This window comes from Delphinus delphis, chromosome 14 (genome assembly GCF_949987515.2).
Source record: "Delphinus delphis chromosome 14, mDelDel1.2, whole genome shotgun sequence".
NCBI classification, from domain to species: Eukaryota; Metazoa; Chordata; class Mammalia; order Artiodactyla; family Delphinidae; genus Delphinus; species Delphinus delphis.
Genome location: NC_082696.1, coordinates 12770975 through 12795902, shown reverse-complemented (window position 1 = coordinate 12795902; position 24928 = coordinate 12770975). Strand labels below are relative to the sequence as shown.

Sequence of the window (24928 nt, the reverse complement as noted above, 5' to 3'; positions counted from 1 at the left end):
CTATAGAAAGTGCTAATATGTGGTCCGTTAAAAAATAGCTTTTAGACAAATGTTCAGAAACGTTGCATATCTTATTTTGGTCATGGGGACTGATACTTGGATTAGCATTTTAAAGGCTTTGAAAAGCCCTATTGGTATTCGTGTGTGTGTGTGTGTGTGTGTGTGTGTGTGTGCTGCATTTAGTCCTGTATATATACTTGCATCTAGTCCTTTAAGCTAAAGTTCTCAAATTTATCTGAGCACCGTCTCAGTTTTTCAAGAGACACGTTGTAACATCTCACAGAATGGTTTCCGCTAAGCATTTCAAAAAGCCCACTGTAGATCATTAGTCCCAGTTATGGACAAATCTGTTCCAAATCCAATGCTTTACTAGAATAAATGGCAATGTCCCATAATTTCAGGCATTAACCAGGGTTCTAAAATTGATTATCAATCTCTTATTCTCACTCATTCAAAATATATGGCCTAAATACAAACAAGATATTGAAACTTCATATCTCTGAGAATAGAACAGACTGTGTTTTGTTTGGGTTTTCACTTTTGTTTGGCTGTGTTTTGAAGCCTGTCACTTTCTGGTTACAATCCTAAAGGAGGAAATCTTTTAAAAGTGATCAATTGTCAACTGTGAGAAGCGTGCCAAAGGCTAACTAATTACAATCTTTCTTGTGAAAGAATGCAAGATAGAAGCCAAGCCACCTGGGTTCTGGTGCCAGGCTGCTGATAACCAGCTGTGTGGACTTGGCATCCCATGCTAATGACTGCCAAGGGGATCTCTTCATAAGCAGGACTTTCCCAGCTTCTGTCGACGGCCAGTGAATTAGGGCTCATTTCTGGGCTTGATTAATTACCCCTATTCAGAGTCTGGGGGCTAGTTTCTCGTAGTAAACAACAAAAGTAACCACCAAAGCTTCCTTTTGTGAAAGAACTTATTATATTGAACAAAAAATTCATATTAAAAGCAGAAGGAAGCATATGGCATATTGAGTCTGGATCCTTTGAACTAGCAGATTATTCCACCTCTCCTTGAATTCTCCTTCACTGAAGTGTGACCCCTTGTTATACTCTAGATCCCAATATGTTTGATTCCGGCAATGGAACTTGGAAGAAGGGATGAGTTCTCCATTATTTAGGTATATGGAGACCTTTACCTATGAGTCATCCACTCCCAAAGTTTTTTTTGTGTGGCTCTGTTATTATGGCTTCTGTAATGAATGGGAATTTGAAGTCTATTACTGGCTGAAACACTAATCAGCTTCAGAGGGACCCAAGTCTGGTACTGGCTTCAACTGTAACTTTGGATGGCATCACAAATAGGACAGAGAAAATAGAAGTGGAAGAGAGTGCTGCAAAGAGCAAAAATAAAAATATTAAATGGGCTTTTCTCAACGGATACTCTTGGGCCTGTCACTTCCCCTCTCAAGACCTCTATTTCCTCCCATAGATTAATGAAATTGGAAAAGGCAATCTTTTAAACTCCTTCCAGGGATAGGAAGCACATGTCAATCATTGTATGGATAGAGATTAAAAGTGCTTTAAAGAAGCTTCAGTTTGAACCTTAAAGCTTTTCAAAACTTTATTTTTCAAAATAGGTTAAAAAATAGCCCAAGTGGATTTACTAGTTGGCTTTCTGGAAAAAATAACAGTTTAAGAAGCTCTTGAAAAAACTGGAAAGTTGATGGTAGATGAAAATATTTTATCTATGTCAAATGTTAAATTTACTGAATCTCTAATGGTACTGTGGTACTGTCAGGAAAGAAGCCCAGTCTTAGAAAATGGCAGGGAGTAGCAAGTTTCCAAAAGAGTTATCTCAGCCACTAAACAGTTCAGCTTGTTATGACTCTCTGGGTGCCAAAAATAGACAATGTGACCCAGTGGTTCAGAGAAAACAGTTTATTACAGCACAGCAAACAGTAGGAGCGTCAACACAGGAGTGCTGGTTCCCTTGCCCCCATGTCCCATGGAGTGACACGATAGACCCTGATTGTCACTATGCACACAGTTGATCGCACCACACCTGACAAGCCCAGAGCTAGCGCTTCACCACCTTTTGTAGCAAGCAGTGAACAAAGCAATCTTCCTCCCGTAAGAGCAAGGAATCGCACATTGGTCCTACTGTGGTCCTTATGTGATTTGGCAGTAAAGGGTCTTCCTTGACTCTGTGCTATAGAAAGTACTTGCAGTCAGAAGATAGTAAGGCCTTGCAGCTCAGCTCAGTCAGCAAGAATGTACAGGGATGCCTGATGAGCTGCCTCCCACAGTAATGCACCTGTCAGCTCCACTTATTCTTGGCTCAATTCAATTTTCCTAGGATTATGCCACCCCATCAGCAATTTGGATTAGACATACTGATAGAGGCTAGGACCCAATCTGTCTCATTTATCTCAATAAATACGTGATCAGGGTTATTGTCCATAGGATCCCTATCAACAGGATCAGGTCAACCTGCACTTTTGACCTCAGCCATGTACTCCCAGACCACAGACTGAATTGACTAAGTCCCAGAGAGGGCTGACAGGTCTTACTGCAGATACTCATGTAGCTGCTTTCTCACGATGTGCATGGATTGCACCACGATATTGTTATTGATAGCATGGACGCCAACACAACAGGCGTGGTTGGCAACCATACTTATCAGAATGTAGTCAAAGGCCAATCAGTGACTCAGTTACAGTCAGGGAGTTTAGCCTGGCCTGTTGATTGCCTGTGGCCTATTCCGCCTCATTGGCTACGGTAGCTGAAGTCAAGGGTGAGTGTCTGGCTATCTCTAGAAAGTGGACTCTGATGTCAGGGAACAATACTCACACTACTGTATGACGCAGGGATTCATGTATCCTTTGGGTAGCACAGTCTTCTTTACTTGAGGGCCTATCGAAAGGAATGTGATCCAAGGAGTGGTGTCATTGCTAATAACTGCAGGGTGTCAAAGAGGCACTAAGCCTCCCGTCCCCACGCCTAGTAGAGAGATAGCCTGTAGCACTCTCTCTCCCATGTAACAAACATATAACTGAAGGGGGCAGGTTATTCCAATTCTAGATTTGTTGCTGAACGTGATTCGGATCACAATTACATTGATCTGGAGAACCCATAGGAGCAGGGTCACCAAATAGTTGTGGCCTCGATAGCCACACATGGCATGACCCCAGGGCACTCAGGTATCAGGAGAAGCTTATGAACTGGTATGAGCTTAAATGAAACAAGATTGCCTCTATCTGTGTGTGTTTGTACACGTACAAGGTTTTCACATTTAGGAGCTGCATTAGGCATAGCGCAAGACCAGCCAAACCCACATGAGTTCCTCTGACCTCACAGCACACAGACCGGGGTGATAAACCCCGCTGTAGGTCAGTTCGGCAATCAGAGCTGTTTCGTGTCCAGTGGACCACGTGATTGCTTTGCCAGTCTGCGGGGCTGGAATCTGGAGACAGAGAGAGCATTCATCATTTCCCCCTCCCAGCAACACCAAAGCCTAAGATATTCCTGCCGCAGCTGAAGTGGGGAATGGTGCCAGGAAGGCTCCTAGGGATGCCCCTCATGGAGACTGCCTCCCCTTACAGAAATCTGTGGTTCAGAAAGCTCCAGGGCTGGGCTGCTCTTGCAGTGCCTCCAGTGCCGCATGCTTAGGTCCTCAGGCAAATTTGACAGATTATCTGATGAACCTGCAGACAACTAAACGTGTACATAGACAAGGCACACATTGTCTCCAATGGCTGGACAGTGAAATGAAGTGCTGAGCTATGTTTCTGGTAATGGGGAGTCATAGCGCAAAGAATATTTTCTTTATTGCCTCTGGAAGCCACTTTCGAGTCATAGCCCACCCAAGATTTTGACAGCCGAGGTGCTCCATTCACCCTCTAAGAGCATAACCTTCCTCACTCCTCCGTCAGCTCTGGGTCTAACAGTTGCTCCGTCTGTTGATTGAAATGCCCCTGGGCTGGCTTCTTTCCCTCTCACTAAGGGTCTATAAGTTGGTGTTCACTGTAGGGACATATCGACCTCTGGATGTTCCCGGTTGTGACTTAAGACTGAATGCATTTGTGCTTTCCTCCATGGCGGGGCCTGGGGTGCTCTCCTGGTCCCCTAGTCCACAGGAGAGCAAGCAGCAACCATGACACCACTTGGGAAGCTGCTTAGATTTTTCCCCTCACTGCTCAGCCTCCATCCATCAACTCAACTCATGTTTAACAACAGGTAGGACAGGGTGGACCATTCGCTCCCTGTCTCTGCACCACATGGGCCAGAACATTTGCCACTAGCTCCCAAGGAGTTTCTTCACCTCCTCAAATCTCATCCATGAGCCCTTGTCTTTTCTCTTTCAAAAAGTCATCATCCATCTTGACACACTGTGTGTTGTACAGTTTGGGAAGAATCTCATCCTCTTAGAAGATGACAAGAAGTAATGAGACTCCAAAGGAGTTGACTGAGCAAGCAAACAGGTTGTCTTGCCACAAGTCCATAGGGGCCCAAAGTAGATAAAAATACTTAGGGGCACAGTGAGCTGTAGAAGCTTTAGCTTGGTAGGTTCTCCCTGCTCCCAAGTCCCACGGGGTGATGCGATGGGACCAGATGGTGGCTGCACACACAATGGGTTGAGTCACAGTCAAGGAACCCATAGCTAAAATCTCAGTCCCTTTGGCAGCAAGCAATAAACCAACCTCCCAGGAGCAAGCAGTCCACAGTGATCAATGCTATGGTCACCTTGACCTACTTAATCGTCTAAGTTACCATCGTAGGAACTGTTCAGGGTCAGACACTGGTTAGCCTTACAGTTTGGCACAATCAGCAAGGATGAGCAGGGGCATCCAGGGCTCATACTGCCTCTTCCACAGCGATCACATAGTGATCGCTCTATTCCTTATTCTTAGGAAATGTATATTGAAATATTGAGGGATCAGTTTAGCATCAAATGGTTCAATAAGATAATGTGTGTGTGTGTGCGTGTGTGTGTGTCTTTGTGTCTGTTTGGAAGGAGAAAAAAAGAAGAGAAAGCAAATGGTATAGTGAAAGGGGTACAATCTTAACAGTAGGTGAATCTGGGTAAAGGGTACACATGTGTTCTTTGTACCGTTCTAATTCTTACACTTTTCCTGAAGTTTGAAAGTTACCAAAATAAAGTTAAAGCAAAACAATTCTCATCCCTTTACACTTACTATACAAACACCTCCTTTCTTCTCAACAAAAATGTTAAAAACCAGGACACAGCAATTATCTGTTAATTATAAAACTTGTTTCATGTTCATAATCCTCCTCCCTTATTTGAAAATATCAAGCCGTAATTTTGTGTGGGAACAAATGTCCCATTTTTGCTCAACAGATACGCTAGCTTTACAGTGGAGGTGGGGATGGGGAAATCTCTGAACTTCAAATCAGTTGCTTCAGAAAAAAGAATCCACTGATTTGGAGAATTGGGTGAAATATAAAATTTCTTTACCTAGAAATAAAGAATGTAAACAGCACTACAAAAAGAGATGTTGCTTTTCTTTTGAAAGTTTGGTCAAATCATGAACAATTTGAAGACAAGGAGGGAAGAGAGTCAAGGACAGAGGGAAACAGAGTTTGGGTTAAAATATATTTTTTCAAGAACCCATCAATAACATCTCTTTCATGACTAGTGTATAATTCCTATTCATTTGTGTGTACAAATGCAATAGCATATTCATAATGACCCAGGAGATTAAATAACGTCTTGATATTTAGGAAAAACTCTGAAAGTTGCAGGTGAAAGTATACATGAAGGTTCTCAATATAATTCTGCCACATAGAAGATGCCCAGTAAATATGCACTGCAACCCTACCTGAAACATTCACTGTCTTTGCTCTTTCTCGACTTTCAGCTACAAAATCTGGAAGCAGAAACCGCTCCACTACCCTAACTGGGTCTCATGCCATTCAGACCCTCACTGAGCTTAGAAGCCACCATCTATGTGGAAGCAGGTCACTGCAAGAATGTTGGAAAGCTCTGGTTTCCTAGGAAAGTGCCTGCTCTGAGTCATCAAAACTCTTTCCTCGCTGGCCACTCCATTCTGCACATGAGAGGGACAACCAAACTAAATCAAGCACTAGGAAGGAAAGAACCAAACCACACTGAGTTTGCTTGTGTACATAATCACAAGGAAGATGCCCAAAGGGACCGAAACGTGCTGTGGTATGTGCATTGAGGTTACCATCACAGATGGCCCTTCTGCATGTAATATTGTTTTCAAGCAAACATTTACAGTCTCATCAAAGAAAAACCATTAATTATTAAATTCACTGTAGTAACATGTAAAGTAAATGCTACCTCTGATCAAAGCAACTGATGTGGAATTCCAAGACTTTCCAGTCTTCTGTAAGAGAATACTTTGCTCTATTTTGACCTTTAATGTTAACCTTAAAATTATCTTCAGTTAAGACATAACTTCCACCTTCATGTCTTGTTTTGTATTTTTTTTAAAAAAAATAACATCTCTTACCTAGCTCCATTATTGCAAGGGAAGAAATTAACATGAAAGGTAATCTGAAACCCAGTAACGTGTCCGCTGCAGAAAGGTTGGTTCTTGTGCACTGTGAGTCCTTCCTGAGAGTCATAATGGGAGATTTTCCACTCTTAGGCTTTCAGTGGTTTTCTCCCCGGTTTTAACTGTGCAGTTTCTTTGCTCCCATCCAAGTGTTCGAAAAGGTAATAGTGGGTCGATGAGCTCATCATTTTATCCCTGCGGAAGTCAAGCACTAAAATGTACTCTTTATTTCTCAATAATTTCTCCTTACTACATGCTCCCTTTACATCGTATTTTCTTTTTTTAAAACTCTGCTCAGAATACTTATGCCTTTTGAATCAGCAAGATAAAATGACAGATGTTATTTGTTGATTTTCAGAACAGTTTAAACTTTTTAAAAAAAATATGGATCCAGGGGCTTCCCTGGTGGCGCAGTGGTTGAGAGTCCGCCTGCCGATGCAGGGGACGCGGGTTCGTGCCCCGCTCCGGGAGGATCCCACATGCCGCGGAGCGGCTGGGCCCGTGAGCCATGACCGCTGAGCCTGTGCATCCGGAGCCTGTACTCCGCAATGGGAAAAGGCCACAACAGTGAGAGGCCCGCGTACCGCAAAAAAAAAAAAAAAAAATATGGATCCAGTCAGCTTAATCTCAAAATAGAAAGATTCAAATGACCGTGGAGAAAAATCGGTGATCTACTTTTCACTCCTCTGTAGTTACCTGGTCATGAAATGTTAACAATGACCCAAGAATATTTTCCTGAATATTATGTTTCTATAATGTCATCACCAATATGTTGGTCTTTTTGATCTTTGCTACATGTCAAGGTTTCCTTTGTAAAATGTCAGTCTTCTAAGTAGTTTCTCTAAGACAATTCGTCTCTTTGGTTTTCTTTGGCATGAAATACAGTTAGAGATTTGGCAGTCACCCATTTTATTTGATCTATATCGACAAGCAAATTAGATGGCCCATGACCTAAAGCTCTCCACTTTGAACTTTTGTCTGCATTGATTAAATGAATCAAGTACACTGTAGTTTCCTTTGAAGACACAGTAGAAAACAGGGTGCCAGCTTCCCTTATAAGAATATTCCTGAATCTACAAACTGCCAGTAGTCTCAACCTTACAATCTGCATTCATTCTTCAATCTAACAAGGCACAAATATGCACCAGATACACAAGGGCAATGTTTCAGGAAGACAGCTGTCGTGGATTGGAATAAATGAATTTACTATCTCAGATCCTATAGGTTGTCGTTATGCGGATCCAGCCCACATCTCTGTTGGATGAGAAAAAAAAGCAAAGCAAAGGATAAGTGTTTTAGTGTTTCCTTCTGATGAAGTCTTATATTTGCCTCTAACAATCACCATTTCTCAAATATAATGTCCCAGAATGGATATGCATTATTTTTAATTTTTTTACATTTCCTGATCAAAATAATTAAAACCAGGACTGTGAAAAGATTTAGAAAGTCAAATAAATGCATTTGTTTATATACATTATATACATATATACACTACTAGAGCCTCCACAAGTAAAAGGGGTGATTCAAACGAAGCACAATAAGGGAGAATGAAATATTTGTATATAAGTCATTGGGGAGGAAAGTTCTTATTTTTAATGGGCCATAATAACATGAGTTTTCTCAAGGGATTACATAGTACAGCTTTCTGCTCATAAGGCTGTTTCTCAATGATCATTATTTCTGCCTAATGACCAGCTCTTAGTTAAGACGTTCTAAAATGAATAATACAGTAGTGTGTTTTTTATATTTTTCATTCAAAATTATTTTTTTATTTTCATGGAAACATTTCTCCTGTTCTTTTTTTTAAAAATTTTTATTGGCGTATAGTTGATTTATAATTTGTGTTAGTTTCAGGTGTACAGCAAAGTGAATCAGTTATACATGTACATATAACTACTCCTTTTTATCGTAAATTTGCTAGAACTACATTACAATTCCGTGGCAAATAGAGAAGTAACAGCCCGGACTCGGTTGGATGAGCTAAAGCTTCTTATGAAATCAAGATTAAGAAAATGTAATGTTCTGATTTGTTCTTTGTTCTTTTATTCTTTTATTTCACCCTTCTCCTTATGCATGGAATTTCTTCCTCATTGGGCATTTCAGTAATGTCGACTCTAGATACGAAATGGAAGTTTTGCTTCTTCACCTGATTTCTTGCTGTGGAATTTCTCATCTCTAGTACATAGTGGCCTTTCCTCTTTGGTCTCTACCTTCACTGTTATTTTGCTCCGGCATCCTTCTCTCCCTGGAGGGAGGTGAGGCTCAGCAGGAGCAAAAGTGAGTCACCAGGACTTTACTGCCAATACCCCTACTCAGGGGAGGGGCTCCTCGGAAGGGGATTTGATCACACGTTTGTTTTAAACTTTTGCTGTAATATTCTGGATCCACCCTAACAATCTGATGATGTCAAATAAAAGAGTTTAGTGGCGAAGCTAAAAGGTTGAGCTTCAAGGTCATCAAGATCCACGTCTGAAAACATATTGTGGCATTTTTTGGCTTTCTGGCCTTGAGCAACGTATTTCAGCCCTTTTACCTTCAGCCTTCTCTTAAAAGTAAGGCCTTCGGTAGCACCCTTATGGGGTTATGGTCAGGATCAAGTGAGGTAATGTATATAAAAATCTAGACCTACCATGTAGCAAATGCTCCCTATGTGGAATGAAAATTATAAACGAAAACTATCCATGTAAAAAAAAAAAAAAAGAGAGAGAGAGTAACTTGGTGAATTCATTGGGAATCACCTCTAACCACCTTTGGCACAAAACCCTGAGAGGGACCTCTTTTAAGAAAACAGGAAGCACCTCAAGCAGAATTTCCTGTGATAGAAGAGCATCCCAACTGTGCCATCAGAAGAACAAGACTCTTAGTTTGGCCACTTGAAATACCTCTCAACATTGAAATAGACAGTTGGCAGTTTTAAAATAAAGTCATCGAAAAAACAGCTTTGAGTTGGTAAGAGAATATTCATTTCCTTAGATAATATGACATGTTTTGCTAAAACTGATACCCATTCACTTGCAAATTTCATTATTGAAAAAGCACACTTAGCTTATTTAATATTACCCCCCAAAAAAGATGCTAATAAAGTTCTATTTTCAGCGTTATCACAGCGGGCCTTTTATGTCTCAAGATACAGGCAAAAGTTGAAATTCAGAAGCACAGATTCTAAACCTAGTAGAGAAATGTAACTAAGGTACAAAGAAAGTACCTCTGAAAAGATTCTCTCTGACCACATTTATTACAAAGACCCCAAATCTTTCAAAGTCCTTACTTAAGTCAGGTATATATTTTTTTGAATTTTATTTTATTCATTTTTTTATACAGCAGGTTCTTGTTAGTCATCAATTTTATACACATCAGTGTACACATGTCAATCCCAATCGCCCAGTTCATCCCACCACCACCCCCACCCACAGCCGCTTTCCCCCCTTGGTGTCCATACGTTTGTTCTCTACCTCTGTGTCTCAATTTCTGCCCTGCGAGCCGGTTCATCTGTACCATTTTTCTAGGTTCCACATATATGCGTTAATATACGATGTTTGTTTTTCCCTTTCTGACTTACTTCACTCAGTATGACAGTCTCTAGATCAATCCACATCTCTACAAATGACCCAATTTCATTCTTTTTTATGTCTGAGTAATATTCCATTGTATATATGTACCACATCTTCTTTATTCATTCATCTGTCAATGGGCTTTTAGGTTGCTTCCATGACCTGACTATTGTGAATAGTGCTGCAGTGAATATTGGGGTGCATGTATCTTTTTGAATTATGGTTTTCTCTGGGTACATGCCCAGTAGTGGGATTGCTGGATCATACAGTAATTCTATTTTTAGTTTTTGAAGGAACCTCTCTACTGTTCTCCATAGTGGCTGTATCATTTTCATTCCCGCCAACAGTGCAAGAGGGTTCCCTTTTCTCCACACCCTCTCCAGCATTTGTTGTTTGTAGATTTTCTGATGATGCCTGTTCTAACTGGTGTGAGGTGATACCTCATTGTAGTTTTGATTTGCATTTCTCTAATAATTAGTGGTGTTGAGCAGCTTTTCATGTGCTTCTTGGCCATCTGTATGTCTTCTTTGGAGAAATATCTATTTAGGACTTCTGCCCATTTTTTGATTGGACTGTTTGTTTTTTTAATATTGAGCTGCATGAGCTGTTTATATATTTTGGAGATTAATTCTTTGTCCGTTGATTCATTTGCAAATATTTTCTCCCATTTTGAGGGTTGCCTTTTCGTCTTGTTTATGGTGTCCTTTGCTGTGCAAAACCTTTGAAGTTCATTAGGTTCCATTTGTTTATTTTTGTTTCTATTTCCATTACTCTAGGAGGTGGGTCAAAAAAGATCTTGCTGTGATTTATGTCAAAGAATGTTCTTCCTATGTTTTCCTCTAAGAGTTTTATAGTGTCCGGTCTTACATTTAGTTCTCTAATCCATTTTGAGTTTATTTTTGTATATGGTGTTAGGGAGTGTTCTAATTTCATTCTTTTACATGTAGCTGTCCAGTTTCCCAGCACCACTTATTGAAGAGACTGTCTTTTCTCCAACCTATATCCTTGCCTCGTTTGTCATAGATTAGTTGACCATAGATGGGTGTGTTTATCTCTGGGCTTTCTATCCTGTTCCATTGATCTATATTTCTGTTTTTGTGCCAGTACCATATTGTCTTGATTACTGTAGCTTTGTAGTATAGTCTGATGTCAGGGAGTCTAATTCCTCTAGCTCCGTTTTTTTCCCTCAAGACTGCTTTGGCTATTCAGGGTCTTTTGTGTCTCCATACAAATTTTAAGATTTTTTGTTCTAGTTCTGTAAAAAAATGCATTGGTAATTTGATAGGGGTTGCATTGAATCTGTAGATTGCTTTGGGTAGTATAGTCATTTTCACAATATTGATTCTTCCAATCCAAGAACATGGTATATCTCTCCATCTGTTGGTATCATCTTTAATTTCTGTCATCAGTGTCTTATAGTTTTCTGCTTACAGGTCTTTTGTCTCCCTAGGTAGGTTTATTCCTAGGTATTTTATTCTTTTTGTTGCAATGGTAAATGGGAGTGTTTCCTTAATTTCTCTTTCAGATTTTTCATCATTAGTGTATAGGAATGCAAGAGATTTCTGTGCATTAATTTTGTATCCTGCATCTTTACCAAATTCATTGATTAGCTCTAGTAGTTTTCTGGTGGCATCGTTAGGATTCTCTATGTATAGTATCATGTCATCTGCAAACAGTGACAGTTTTACTTCTTCTTTTCCAATTTGTATTCCTTTTATTTCTTTTTCTTCTCTGATTGCCATGGCTAGGACTTCCAAATTTATGTTGAATAATAGTGGTGAGAGTGGACATCCTTGTTTTGTTCCTGATCTTAGAGGAAATGCTTTCAGTTTTTCAGCATTGAGAATGAGGTTTGCTGTGGGTTTGATGTATATGACCTTTATTATGTAAGTAAAGTATATTTATATGTTCAAAAGTGAAAATAAGATCCTCTTGATAAAGCTTGGACTAAATGTTTCATTCAAAATGCATGGAAATGATAAGATGTCTGCTGCATCTCATTTAATAGAAGTAATCAGTTTATACAGACCTCTTCTCTGTATACTGGCAATTACCAAGATGAGGTGGCCCACAGGTGACTTTTCCAGCTTCAGCCATGAATACTGCAGGAGGTGATATTATCCCTTGGGGTTTTCCAAGCTCTGCAGTGTTCTAGCCAGAGCAGACTTAGGATAGGACATGGTAGCCTCAGCTTCTTGGCTTCTTTACTGACCACATATGTCTCTGCTATGGCTGTGCAACTGCAGAAGTTGGTCATAATCAAAAACACTATCCTCTTCATAGGCTATCCACCAACAGGAAATGAGTGCCTTTAGGAATTCTTACTGCCATTATAGAAGCAACAAAATTCTTGCCTAGATTCTCAACATAATTCTGTTTTCAAGAGCCATATTGTTTGGGTTAGGCAGGAGATGGGAACAAGCATGAATCTTCATCAATGTCTTGGCCTAACCACTGCATTTTCCCTGGTGTGAGATGCTTCAGGATTCATAGTCACAGAACACGGCATCCAGATTATACTTAAGACCACTGTCGTTAGTTGCAGGAAAACAAGCTCGGGGCTCCCATTGATTCTGCATTATGGTGAGTTGTATAATTATTTCATTATATATTACAATGTAATATTAATAGAAATAAAGTGCACAATAAATGCAATGCACTTGAATCATCCTGAAACCATCCCTTCCCCCCACCCCCGGTCCGTGGAAAAATTGTCTTCCACGAAACCGGTCCCTGGTGCCAAAAAGTTGGGGACCGCTGCTATAGCATCTATCAGACCAGAAGCAAGACCTACTGAAACCACATCTGAGTGCAGACAGCTACACTAGATAGTTTTACAGCTCTGTGTTTCTGGAAAACCTCTGCACTTGTGGCAATAGCACAAACAGCCCTATGTTAGTGTAAAAATTTCCCAGTGTTAATCATAGCAGCTCCCAATTTTTCAACGGAAGCATAAATATGTTTATATTTTTCAGATAGTATGTCTTCTTCAGTTTTGGCTTTGAAAGAATGGTTCTTGACACATGAGTTACAAGTATATATCTTATGAAAGGAGATACAGTTTTCACAGTAACTAAATTTGCCTCTGTCTGTACATCTCAATGGTTGCACTTCTCATGATTTGCTGTCACTCAAATCTACCTCATGAATCAAATATGCTTTGCTTTTCACTCCACAGTCATGTGCATGAAGTCTAGATCAGTGCAATCAAAAAAGGGGGTGCCTGTTACTTATGTTCGAACTAATAGTATCCCATTCTTAGCAAGTCTTTATAGACTTACATTGTCTATAAAGAAAAATGCATATTTTTTTAATGGTTTCAGAGAAGGAACACAGGGGTCCTTTTGGAGACAGTGAGAAAAATTCACCTTAATATTGTCACATGCCCTGTAATAAGAATGTTTAGCAGCAAAAAATCTCCTGGGACAAGGTGATTTTAAACATTATGTGCAAGTTCCTTCTTCTTACCTTGCAATTTGATTTTTAAAAGAACCTAAATCTTGAGAACAGGCTATCATATTTGTTGTCAAATCTCTTTAAAAATTTTTCTGTTGTTTTACTTAAAATACATAAATGTCTTATTTAATTAGCATTACCCACTAATGTTAGAAATTTTTCAATGAATCAACAGGATTACAAAACACCAAATGGAAATGAGAGGAGAAGTAGTCCAAGCTGAGGGAGATATAAGAAGGGATAGGAGAGAATAAAGGAGACAACTCTTTTCCTAAGAGTCTGGGTGAAACTGAGCATACTCACATACACTGGACAACATGACTGAGCTTCATAAATTTAACACATTCTATAGTTTTCCTGGCAGAGTAGTACATGTGACTTTTCTCTTGCTGTGGTCAAGATATCATGCTCTGATGTCCTGACCACGTGCATATTGTTGTCTAAGCTTTCTGACAACCAGAGACTTCCAAAAGAGAAGAGTTCCCATTTATAAAGTGAATTTGAATAAAATGATCAGTTAGGTGTTTCAGAATGCCTGCTCCTCATTTGTTGACCCTTGGAGACTTTTTTGTTAGTTGGCTGGTTAGCTAGATGGTTAGGGGGTTTTTGCTGCTGCTGTTCAGGTCTCTCTGGAATGCTTGTCACCACACAGATACATACTCCTCTATTCTCTCTACTGAATGGATTTCCCTATGCAATGACCAGTGTAGGAGGTCAGCATCACAGGAATAAAGTGGAAAATTGCGATTACCTTTGCTGATGGCTTGACATCACAGAGGAGCCACCTACATCCATTTCACCAAACAATGGCCCCCTCCTCTACATAATTTTGATTTTAGAACTAGTCAGAATTCAATCTCCATTATCCTATCTAGCACAGGAAACCCATCTTCTGAATCTCTTCTGCATCTCTGCAGGTGATTCCTATCGCCTGCTCCTGGGCCTCCACAGGGGTCCATTCAGAAACAGAAAAATAAAAATGTCTTCCTATTACTCTCTTTGGCTGTGAGACAATTTGTTCCCATCTGCCCCCAGGCTCACCTAGCACTCTGACTCAGCTGGAAGCTGCTACCGATCACTGCTGTATTAACTAATTTGCTTTATGGAAATTCATGGCCCTTATTTCTCAAGGGAATGGAAAAACCAGGAGACCTCCTACCAGCTGGGTACTTTCCGTGCAAGCTCCTGTGTCTACATAAATTAAGTTGAAATAAATTATTTCCAGGGTTTACAAATTCAATATTGCAAATAGTAGAACCTGGCAGATGTTCTCAGGATCCCCTTGCTACCTGTGAACCAATCACATAACTTCTACGTGGACTGGGGAAAAATAACAACAGTAAGAAAAACTTGGGTTTACATGAAAAACTGACCAATGATTTTGTTTGTTTGTTTGTTTTAATAAACTCCATCCATTTACTAGCGGGGGTTGGTGGGGGGGAAGTAAACCCTGATTACATGATTCCTTTTTCACTTTTATTATGAAATCCTTCCTTCTCCAAGAAGGCACTAAATCTTATCATAACCATTTCACATACCAATTTCAGTAGGAAATTGGGAGATCAATTTGGTTAGTTTTCTTATTGATTCTGAAGATCTTTGAAGCAATTCTGCCAGTTGCTTTCTAACTGGTTGGTTTCTCACTTAGAGACAAGTGAACACTGAGCAATTAAAGACACCATGAGAAAAAAAAAAAAAGGCTGCCTTATACATCCCGCAGAGCTGAGGGAGAAGAGAGGGGAATGCCTGTAACAGCCATGCTATCTCTGACATAAATTGGAAAACCGGAAGTGTTTCCTCTAGCTCTGTTTTTGCGTAGCACACAGATATCTTTGTAAATAATAGGAAATTAATGTTAGGTTGGATCTATAAACTAAGTCAATTTGACTCTGTTATGTTAAAAGAGCATAGTTTCAGCCTGTATCCGTATTTTAAAGTATTTGAAATCTAAGAAGTTCATGTCAACATGATATAATATTGGAGACGTCCACATACAAATACTATTTGAATTTGAGTGCCCCTGTTTGAGAAAATGCCTAATGGAAAAACTAAAACATCAATCATACTTTTAGATTGTATTTTATTTCTTGTAAGAATATCCACATACATTTGAAAGATAGTTCTACGTATATTCTCAAACATATTTATTTAGTTCATGGCCTGATAACATGTGACTCCCTAACTGTTAGGAATAGCTCTGCAGCCTCTCGAGGATCAGAGAACCCTGTGATTTTTTAAATGGCTAGTTTGGATGAAGTTTCTGTTATCAATCAGGTACTTTACAGTATAACCTTTAAAATAGCTATCATTGGCACACACACACCAATACACACCCCATAGCAAAATGAAGCCTTGGAAATTATATGGTAATTGTAATCAAAATAGAAAGCAATTAATAAAATGAAATTTATCGAAAATGTAGCTCCTCATTTGAAAGTCTAGATTCAATAAACTACTTGTAAACTTAAAATGAAAATTAGAAAATGCTTTCAACTACACATTCTCTATTTAAATCTTAAGTTGAACTTTAAATGATGCTATGGTCTCCACCCAAACCATCAATTTCAATGAAAAGCTTGAATGGTCATCAATTCTGAATCCATAAAATTCAATGCTGCTGTTTATAATTTAATACTCCCACCATAAAAAATTTCTGCTCTATGAATATCAGAATATAAATTCCCATTAATTTAATGAGAAACAAATTAGGAATATTGGCATATATATTTTCCATTATATGTCCCATTAAATGTGAATATATATCTCATATAAGTGGAATATATATATTTATATAAACTTACCTATATATTTATATTGGCATATAAATTCCCATTAGTTTAATGGGAATTAAAGAAGAAATGCCAGTTTCCACTAACTCATCCTTCCCTTCATAAAACATTTTCTGAAACTTTTCATCTACTGACGTAATTCTGGAAACTTAAAATAACAAGTTTCTTGTTTTCATTTTGTTCTGTTAAATGAAAAAAAGAAACCACTTTGCAAGTGGTGCTTTAAAAGAAAAAAGAAATTGAAAAATCTGCTCTATCAAATGGAGAAAAAAGACAAGTTTAAAAAAAGTCTGAATCAATATTAGGTGCTCTGTCACTTGTTATTAAATTTTTTGTAACATTATTGAGACATTTTTGCTTTCTAAAGGTAATTTCCATTAGAAAAGAGAAGATGTGCTGTATGTTTTCAATTACATTTGAAATTCAGGTAACTAAAAACATTTAGTTTATAAAGGTAACCATAATGTTTCTGTGGGGAAAATATCATAAAGGAATATGTTTCATTAAATGAGATTCTCTGTAGTTGACTTAGTTCAAATATTTTTAAACAAGTCCTTGCCCACAAACTGCTTTTCTCCCCAGCAATAGAAATGGTAGCAGAATTGTTACTTCCTGTTTCTATAGCTTAAAGTCAAACCTAACATAAGCAATCAACCCAATGCATGGATCTCATTCAAGTGGCTCCCATCCAGGGTCTGAGAGAAGAGCAGAACTGATCATTTTCCTTGAAAGTATTGGGAGTAAACGAAAAGAAACAGATCTGCTGTTCTGCCTATGGATTCAGCTTTCCTGCAGCAATTAATTATCTAAAGAGCAAGTAGAAGAAATGCCAACTAGTAACATAAAAAGACAGTCTAGAATAGTTCATGTTTTACAGATTTTTGTATCCAAATAATGAAATCATAACCACATCTTTTTTTTTTTTTTTTTTTTTTTTTTTTTTTTTTTTTTTTGCTATACGCCGGCCTCTCACTGTTGTGGCCTCTCCCGTTGCGGAGCACAGGCTCCGGACCCACAGGCCCAGTGGCCATGGCTCACGGGCCCAGCCGCTCTGCGGCACGTGGGATCTTCCTGGACCGGGGCACGAACCCGTGTCCCCTGCATCGGCAGGCGGACTCTCAACCACTGCGCCCCAGGGAAGCCCATAACCACATCTTTTGAAACATACCATGAAATCCATAAATTTAACAATGAATACAACATGCTTCCTGTATTTATTTTTCAGATCTTCCTCCCGTATCTGTCTTCATCACAATAAGACAAAAGTATTGCCTGGTATCTGTACTTCACCTATGTGCCCCTGCCAGGAAAATAGAGACATATAAATATATTGTTGGTTACGGTAACACACACAAGAGAATGTTTTAAAAATATACAGCATTCTTTTCATTTTGATGGTCTGGTAGTTTTTCTTTAGCTTTTTGTTTATGTTTTGGTTTTAATTAGTGTGTTAGTCCCATCAGAATGTCCTTTTCACTGTTGAAAAACAAATATTTTCACTTGCAGTAAAGACCAAGCTATCATTTAATGCACATTTCCGAGTAGGATAGGATGATCAGCTGTAGCTTTCAAAAGAATGATCTGTCAAATCACAACGGTCTCATATGCAGATCAAAATGTTGACCCGTACATCAAAGAGTGAGCATATCGCTAAATTAATTTTACATTATTCCTATCTGACAGTTTAAGATAGTTGTGTGTAAAAACATAAACTTTTGCATTGTATTACTCTTGTGACGGAATATATATACATTTTGGTCTATATTGTGATTTTTTTGCATGTAATGTGTGATGATATATATGACCAATAAAGAAAACCTGATAATAACAGAAATCTAGAATTTCCTCTTGTCTTTCTCATTCACACATAATAACTGGCCTGTTTAAAAAGAATATTCTCCAGGTAAATGTTCCACTGTACGTAAAGAGCCTAAGAATCAGACTAACAGATGACTTTGATACTGAATAAGCACTTAGAAATGAGTGAAAGAAGTGGGCTTTCTCTCTTCACGAATTACTTCTATTTTTAGAACTCAAGTGTCCCTAATCTTAACTTCATGACTCCTTCAGCTAGAACTGCCGACCAAACTGTACAAAGAGAAAAAAAAATCCTCTGCTGTAAAGTCCATAGTTGAAAATAAACAAAGTTTCATTCACTTCTAGTCCATTTTTTGAAATGAATTCAATGTCTTAAGCAATGAAATTCTTTACAAGAAACAAGAAGTTCAACAGGGTGAAAGTTGAAGCACACTTTAATTTGTTAGGTATGATCTTTTGAATGTAGAAGCAATCTTGACATGAAAACACTTTATGGTAAGAAAAAAGTATTTCAAAATAACATTGGATCACTCCAGATTATATATTAAAAAAGAGTTGTAGGGCTTCCCTGGTGGCGCAGTGGTTGAGAGTCCGCCTGCCGATGCAGGGGACACGGGTTCGTGCCCCGGTCCGGGAAAATCCCACATGCCGTGGAGCAGCTGGGCCCGTGGGCCATGGCCGCTGAGCCTGCGCGTCCGGAGCCTGTGCTCCGCAACGGGAGAGGCCACAACGGTGAGAGGCCCACGTACCGCAAAAATTAAAAATAAAATAAAATAAAGAGTTGTAAACCTGAACATTTTGAAAAGAAAAACCTGTGTCCAAATCCCAATATGTGCAAACATCTTCTCTGCATAGCATGACCAGATACAACTTCTTCATTCACAACTCTGTTCTCTGCTGAACACCTCTGAATGGTGTTCTATTACCTAACAATTAAAGTCCAATCCCTTTGCATGACATCCAAGGGACTTCATACTCTGTGTGAATATACCACAATTTATTCATCCCTTCACTTATTGATGGACAGTCAGGTTGTTTCCAGTCTGAGATTATCATAAACAATACTAGTATATACATATCTTCTGGTGCACCTATATCAATATATGCATTTCTCCTGGGTACGTACCTGGGGATGGAATTATTTGGTAAATGAATACCAAATGGTTTTCTCAGGTGACTTCACAAATTTACTCTCCCTCGGGCAGTGTGTGAGAGAGTTCCACTGCTACACAACCTTGCCAATGTTTCATTTTGTCAGTTTTTAACAAATGTATTTATTAATTTATTTATATGTATTAAATGAAGAAGGCACAGTAGGCACAGTATTCATTGTTGTTTCCATACGGACATCCAATTGGTCCACCACCACTGACTGAAAAGACTACTTCCCCTCTGCACTGCAGCATACCTATGCTGTAATTCAGGTAACCTTATATGTGTGGGTCTGTTTATGTTTACTCTGGGCCATTGGTCTATTTTAGATACCATAACTTTACAATGATTCTTGATTATCTAATAGCATATGGCCTCCTTTGTTCTTCATCCTCAAGATTGACTTTGCTATTCTTGGTCCTTTAAGTTCCCATACAAATTTTTGAGACAGCTTGTTGATTTCTACAGAAAAGGCCAAAGGCATTTTGATTAATATAAAGTGTTGCCTACCGGAAATGGCTTATGACTGGGGCATAGGGTTTGAGAGCTGAATGACGGAAGAAGCTTTAACTTTGGCTAAAGCCAAATTTTAAGGGACTTGGATGTTATTTAAGAAATGTATACTTTATTAAGTCAGATGATTAGATTGGCATTTTTGAAAGATCACCAGGAAGCAGCATCGATACCCAACTCCATCCACCGAAATTCCCAGACGCCTGCCTTGAAAGTAGGGTTATGTTCATACCCAGGTGCTGAGAACCCGAAAGCAGAGAAGTTGTTTCATGCCTAGTGGTGGCGGGGGAAAGTCGTCCCCTTTTAGAGTAAACACAGTCAGCAATGTGCTCCTTTCCAGTGCGCCAACATTCAGTCCAAATTTTGATCTGAGAGGCAGGAGAGGCAGGCTACCCTCTCTGAACCACTTTACATCTGCATGGAAGACATGGAGTTCTCTGGGATGTTGAGATGATGAGAGCAGATACAATGGCTCTGGTACTTCAGCTGTGCCCAAATTACCCATCCTCTTCTCCACCCATCCCTTCCCCTTCATCTAACTCCCAGACTGAGGCAGGGAACATTCTCAGCACTAAAAGGGCTGGACATAATACATCCAGAAGCCACATTGCATGCAGTAAAATGCACACAAATCAGCAACTCGTTAAAAGATATTCAACCATGACTCAGGTTTCTTCCCCTCCAACTTATCGACCCAGATAGCAGGAGCAGTCAGGCAGTCCTACAAAAGTACAGACAGTTCTCTCCCAGAAACTGCCTGTCTGAGCAGCTCATTTAAAAATTCATACGCATTTTTAGGACAAGAGTCAAAGGAAAACACTCTTTGAGAAGAGGAAATGGGAATAGTAGCTAAACCACTTATCAAAAATAGGTGGCAGGAACTCTACCTAAATTAAATTTTATGGTGAAAAGAGAAGACCTCTGAGCTCTTCTTTATTTCCCACCCATCCCCTACGGGATCATGGGACCTCCAGGGGCAGTTTCATGGCAGACTGAACCTTAGATCATTTCTTTAGGTCAAATCTGTACTCCACCTCTTGACAAAGCTTTGTTCACTGTGCGTATCATGGAATTGATTGTAGATGTCTTTTGCAAAACCAAGATAGACCATAATAACTAGAAGTCTACGAGAATAGCTGTTTTCCCTTATCAAGTCTGTGTATCCATCCTAAGGGATATTGATAGCCTGAATCTTTGTCCGGATCTAAGGGAAACTTTAGTTCTCTTTTAATTTCTGTCTTCTCCCTTGACATCTGCAAATTTTCCACGTTAGAGCAGCTACCTGATGAATTTAATCCACCTCCATTTCCATGTGTAGGACCGACAGACACACAGACGGACACCCGAGGGCCACTTGTAACCCTGACGTAAAGAGCTGCCAGGCTCGCAGAGCTGCACTTACCCATTTCTCTTTCTTGCTACTTTTTGTTGTTTGTTTCTTTGTGTTGACTTTGTCCCTGGCATAATTTTCCACTCTAAGTCGAACAAGTCTCCTACGTATTGTGTATGTTTAAAACGACAGAACTATTGCTTCTTCATTTGGAAAAAAAAAAGATTCAATCTTTTATCACACACCCTTTTCAAACAAACGTCACAGATCTCTCCGTGGCACGATCGCTATTTTGGGTACCATCACCAGCTCTCAGCATCGTCCGACCAGCCGGCAGCCCAGTGATGCTGCGGTTCGCCCCCCCTGAAGCCAGGAGCAGCGGCTGGGATGGAGCAGAAGCTGCCTGTTAACGCCAGGGCCTTGGAAGCAGGCGTCCTCCGTCCAGGTAAGCATTGGAAACACCCAGCTTTGCAACAGGAAATGCTCCTCAACCTTTTAGAACCGAGTCCGGTACTAAGGCTGACGTCTCTCCTACAACAAATAAAAGCGAGAGGAAAGGAAACAAAGGTGAGAGAAGGAGAAGTAGGAGGCCCGCACGGCCTCAGCCCACGCTCCTCCGGAAGAAAGCCACTCACCTTTCCAGAGGGTTCTGCGGGACAGAGCTGAGCGGCATGCAAACAGAAAGAGGGCTTTGGCCTTATTGTGAATTTTTACACGTCATTGTCATAACATTTATTTACGGGTAGTTATTTTGTTTTATTTTGTTTTGTTTTTGTTTTTGTTTTTTGCGGTACGCGGGCCTCTCACTGTTGTGGCCTCTCCCACCGCGGAGCACAGGCTCCGGACGCGCAGGCTCAGCGACCATGGCTCACGGGCCCAGCCGCTCCGTGGCATGTGGTATCTTCCCGGACCGGGGCACGAACCCGCGTCCCCTGCATCGGCAGGCGGACTCTCAACCACTGCGCCACCAGGGAAGCCCCACGGGTGGTTATATTGGTATTTAATTTTTTGTTTAAAGAGAGGAAAAACCCCTGTGTTTTCCTAGTGGAATGAGACGGCTCAGAATGGTAGATTTAGGCAATTTTAAAACATTGATTAGTTCCCTAGAGACCAAATATGATCAATCTGTTCTACGTGTTGTGTGTCAGTCCACGGCATGGAGCTGTCACAGTGTTACTGCAGATAATGCATATGAAAAATGATGACAGTTAAATAAATAAATAAATTCTGTCTTCTCCCTAGTGACAGGCTCCATGGTGGCATAGGAAAGGCTTGGACCAGCCACAGTGCCCGATGTTTCTGAGCCACCTGGGCCTCATATCCAGGCCTCCAGAGCCTCTCAGCTTTGGCAGGGACACACGGATGCTCTAAGACGATGAAAGCAGTAGTTGGAGCCCCATTCAAACTCTTCCCATTGCAGCCTGATACTGGAGCAGTGCCAAGCTTCCCCACTGAATCTAGACACGCCCTTTCTTAGAGGAAAATAAAGCAGGTGTATTAAAAACACCGGGATAGAGGGAAAATTGAAAGAATTTGATATTCAATATTCCCTAAGGAAGAACCAATATAATCATAATAGAAAAATTCAAGCTCACTGGACTTTCTTTTTTTTAGTGTTGAGTATTTTCACTATTTTAATTTACATATGGAAGGTGGGGAACCACTATCTTTTGCATGTTTAGAACCTATAAAGACGTAATTCAGTTCTGCCCATGCTGAAAGCCTGAGACATTACACCCAGCAAGACCTGGTTGGTCACGTGGGAGTGACTGAATGAATTTGTTGGGACCTGGTTATCATAAAAGAGTGAGAAGCCATATCAAAGGGATCCTATGCACAATCTTACCTGTGTCACAACCTGTCACCAGTGCTGTTTTCCTGGGATCCTGCTTCTCCATCTCTCTGTCACCACTCCCCCCTGCCTTCCCCATTCCTGACTGCACCAGAGTTCCATTCTGAGGCTGAATATTTAATGTGAAAAATACTCTGCCCAAGGTAGAAGGACAGAAGTAGAAATGAGAGAAACCTCTATAGGAATTTACGACATTCGCCTATCCTGGACTCTTCTAGTAAAACAATGGTAGCAAATTTCAGCTGAATAATGTAGAAAGAGATGCCACATATGTAGCCAAGTGATTCTGCAGACGAAGCTCATCTAAATCTCTCATGCTGACCTTTTGCTCCCTCTTTAGAATGGCTAGGGGACCTCATGTCCCACCTAAACCTTCAGCCACTCAGCTCCTTTCCTGAGTCCTCTTCCCCCACTGGCCCAGCATCCCCATAGACAGAGGCCAAGCCACATTCTGAAATGTAGGCACAACACAAAGGTACAGCTCCTTAGATTCCAATATGTGGGGAGTGCAATGAAAACCGCTACTGCTTTTTGGGATCCACCCACGCGATGTGGATGGAGTGAGCTTTGAAGGGGTTCCCACCTGTTCGCTCACGATAGGAAGGCAAAAGAGTGAGGCAAGCAGAGTAGTAGGTAGCTGCCCACACCTACCTGCTGAGAAAAGTCCCCACGACTAGTTGGGAATATAAAGGGCACTCATTTTAAAACTCTTATAATGATAATAAAGATATAATATGGATATCGTGAACATTCATCAAGTGCAAACTACAGATGTTCCACTAAGTGCTTTATAATTATTATTTCATTTAATCTTGACAACAACCTTCTCAGGCAATACCACTGCTATCCCATTTTGCAGATGCGGAAATCAAGACTGAGAGATTATATTCTCCTTAGTAAACCAGGGAGTGAATGATTTCAAAAGTATGCTCTTAACTTTCACATTATACTACTTCTTTCAAAAATTATTTCCCAACATTCAAATGAAATATAAATAAAAGCCCATGATTGGAAAAATAAAGCTAGAGGTGAGCTTATGGTAAGGAGAAGAATTACAGCTATTTACAGTGATAAAAAGAATTAGATAAGAGTATATTTACTATTTAAAAACGTATCTGTCGCTGAATATGTTTATTTTCTGTGGCATGTCTTGTGCAAGATTAATGAATTATTTTATGGTTAAATAAAGAGATAAACCTTTATATATTCAGTTCTTTATGCCAATAATTTTATTTTCTAATGTTAGAAATACTTTTTTCTGTAATTTGGACAGACTAATTTAAACAGACATTAATTAGCAAGTGCTCTATAGCTGGAGTATTGGGGGTTATTGGAAATTCAAAACAGAAGATTCTGGTCTGTTTACAGTCTTACTCCAATCATCTTACAAATCCAAATGGGAGTATATGATCTTTATACATACAACACAGAATGGTACAGATTTAGTCATAAATCAAATAATATAATACATGTGTTAAGTGCCATGAGAGGTCAAAGAAAGAAAAACCATTTCAGCCAAGTTAGCCTGGAAAAGTAAGTAGGAAAATGTGGGTAAGATAAAGCGAATAAGTGTGGTGTGGAGATCAATGGATAGGATAATGTGACATTGGAGGCAGAGGGATTCGCAGGAGCCAGGTGCAAAAGTAGAAGTGACTCTTGTTAAAAACAAGGCAGGGGCTTCCCTGGTGGCGCAGTGGTTGAGAGTCTGCCTGCCGATGCAGGGGACACGGGTTCGTGCCCTGGTCCGGGAAGATCCCACATGCCGTGGAGCGGCTGGGCCCGTGGGCCATGGCCGCTGAGCCTGTGCGTCCGGAGCCTGTGCTCCGCAACGGAAGAGGCCGCAACAGTGAGAGGCCCACGTACTGCAAAAAAAAAAAAAAAAAAAAAAAAAAGTCAAAAGGCTCAAAATGGAGTCGCTTGTGCTAAGCCACATGTCACCCAACCAAGACTGAAATACAGATTTTGCTCTCCCA

At 40.0% G+C, this 24928-nt stretch overlaps 1 protein-coding gene across 2 annotated transcripts in view; it reads left to right on the top strand.

Annotated features, from left to right (window-relative positions):
• Positions 1-24928, top strand: part of OPRM1 (opioid receptor mu 1) — a 158449-nt gene that overhangs the window by 46246 nt on the left and 87275 nt on the right. The window contains exon 4 of one of the 2 annotated variants that reach the window (XM_060029742.1): positions 5832-5925. The exons of the other annotated variant lie outside the window; for it this stretch is intronic. Within the exon in view, the coding sequence (XP_059885725.1) occupies positions 5832-5870 (39 nt within the window). The 3' untranslated portion in view covers positions 5871-5925. Of the gene's footprint in view, positions 1-5831; positions 5926-24928 lie in introns of those variants that run through there. 2 annotated transcript variants of the gene reach the window in all.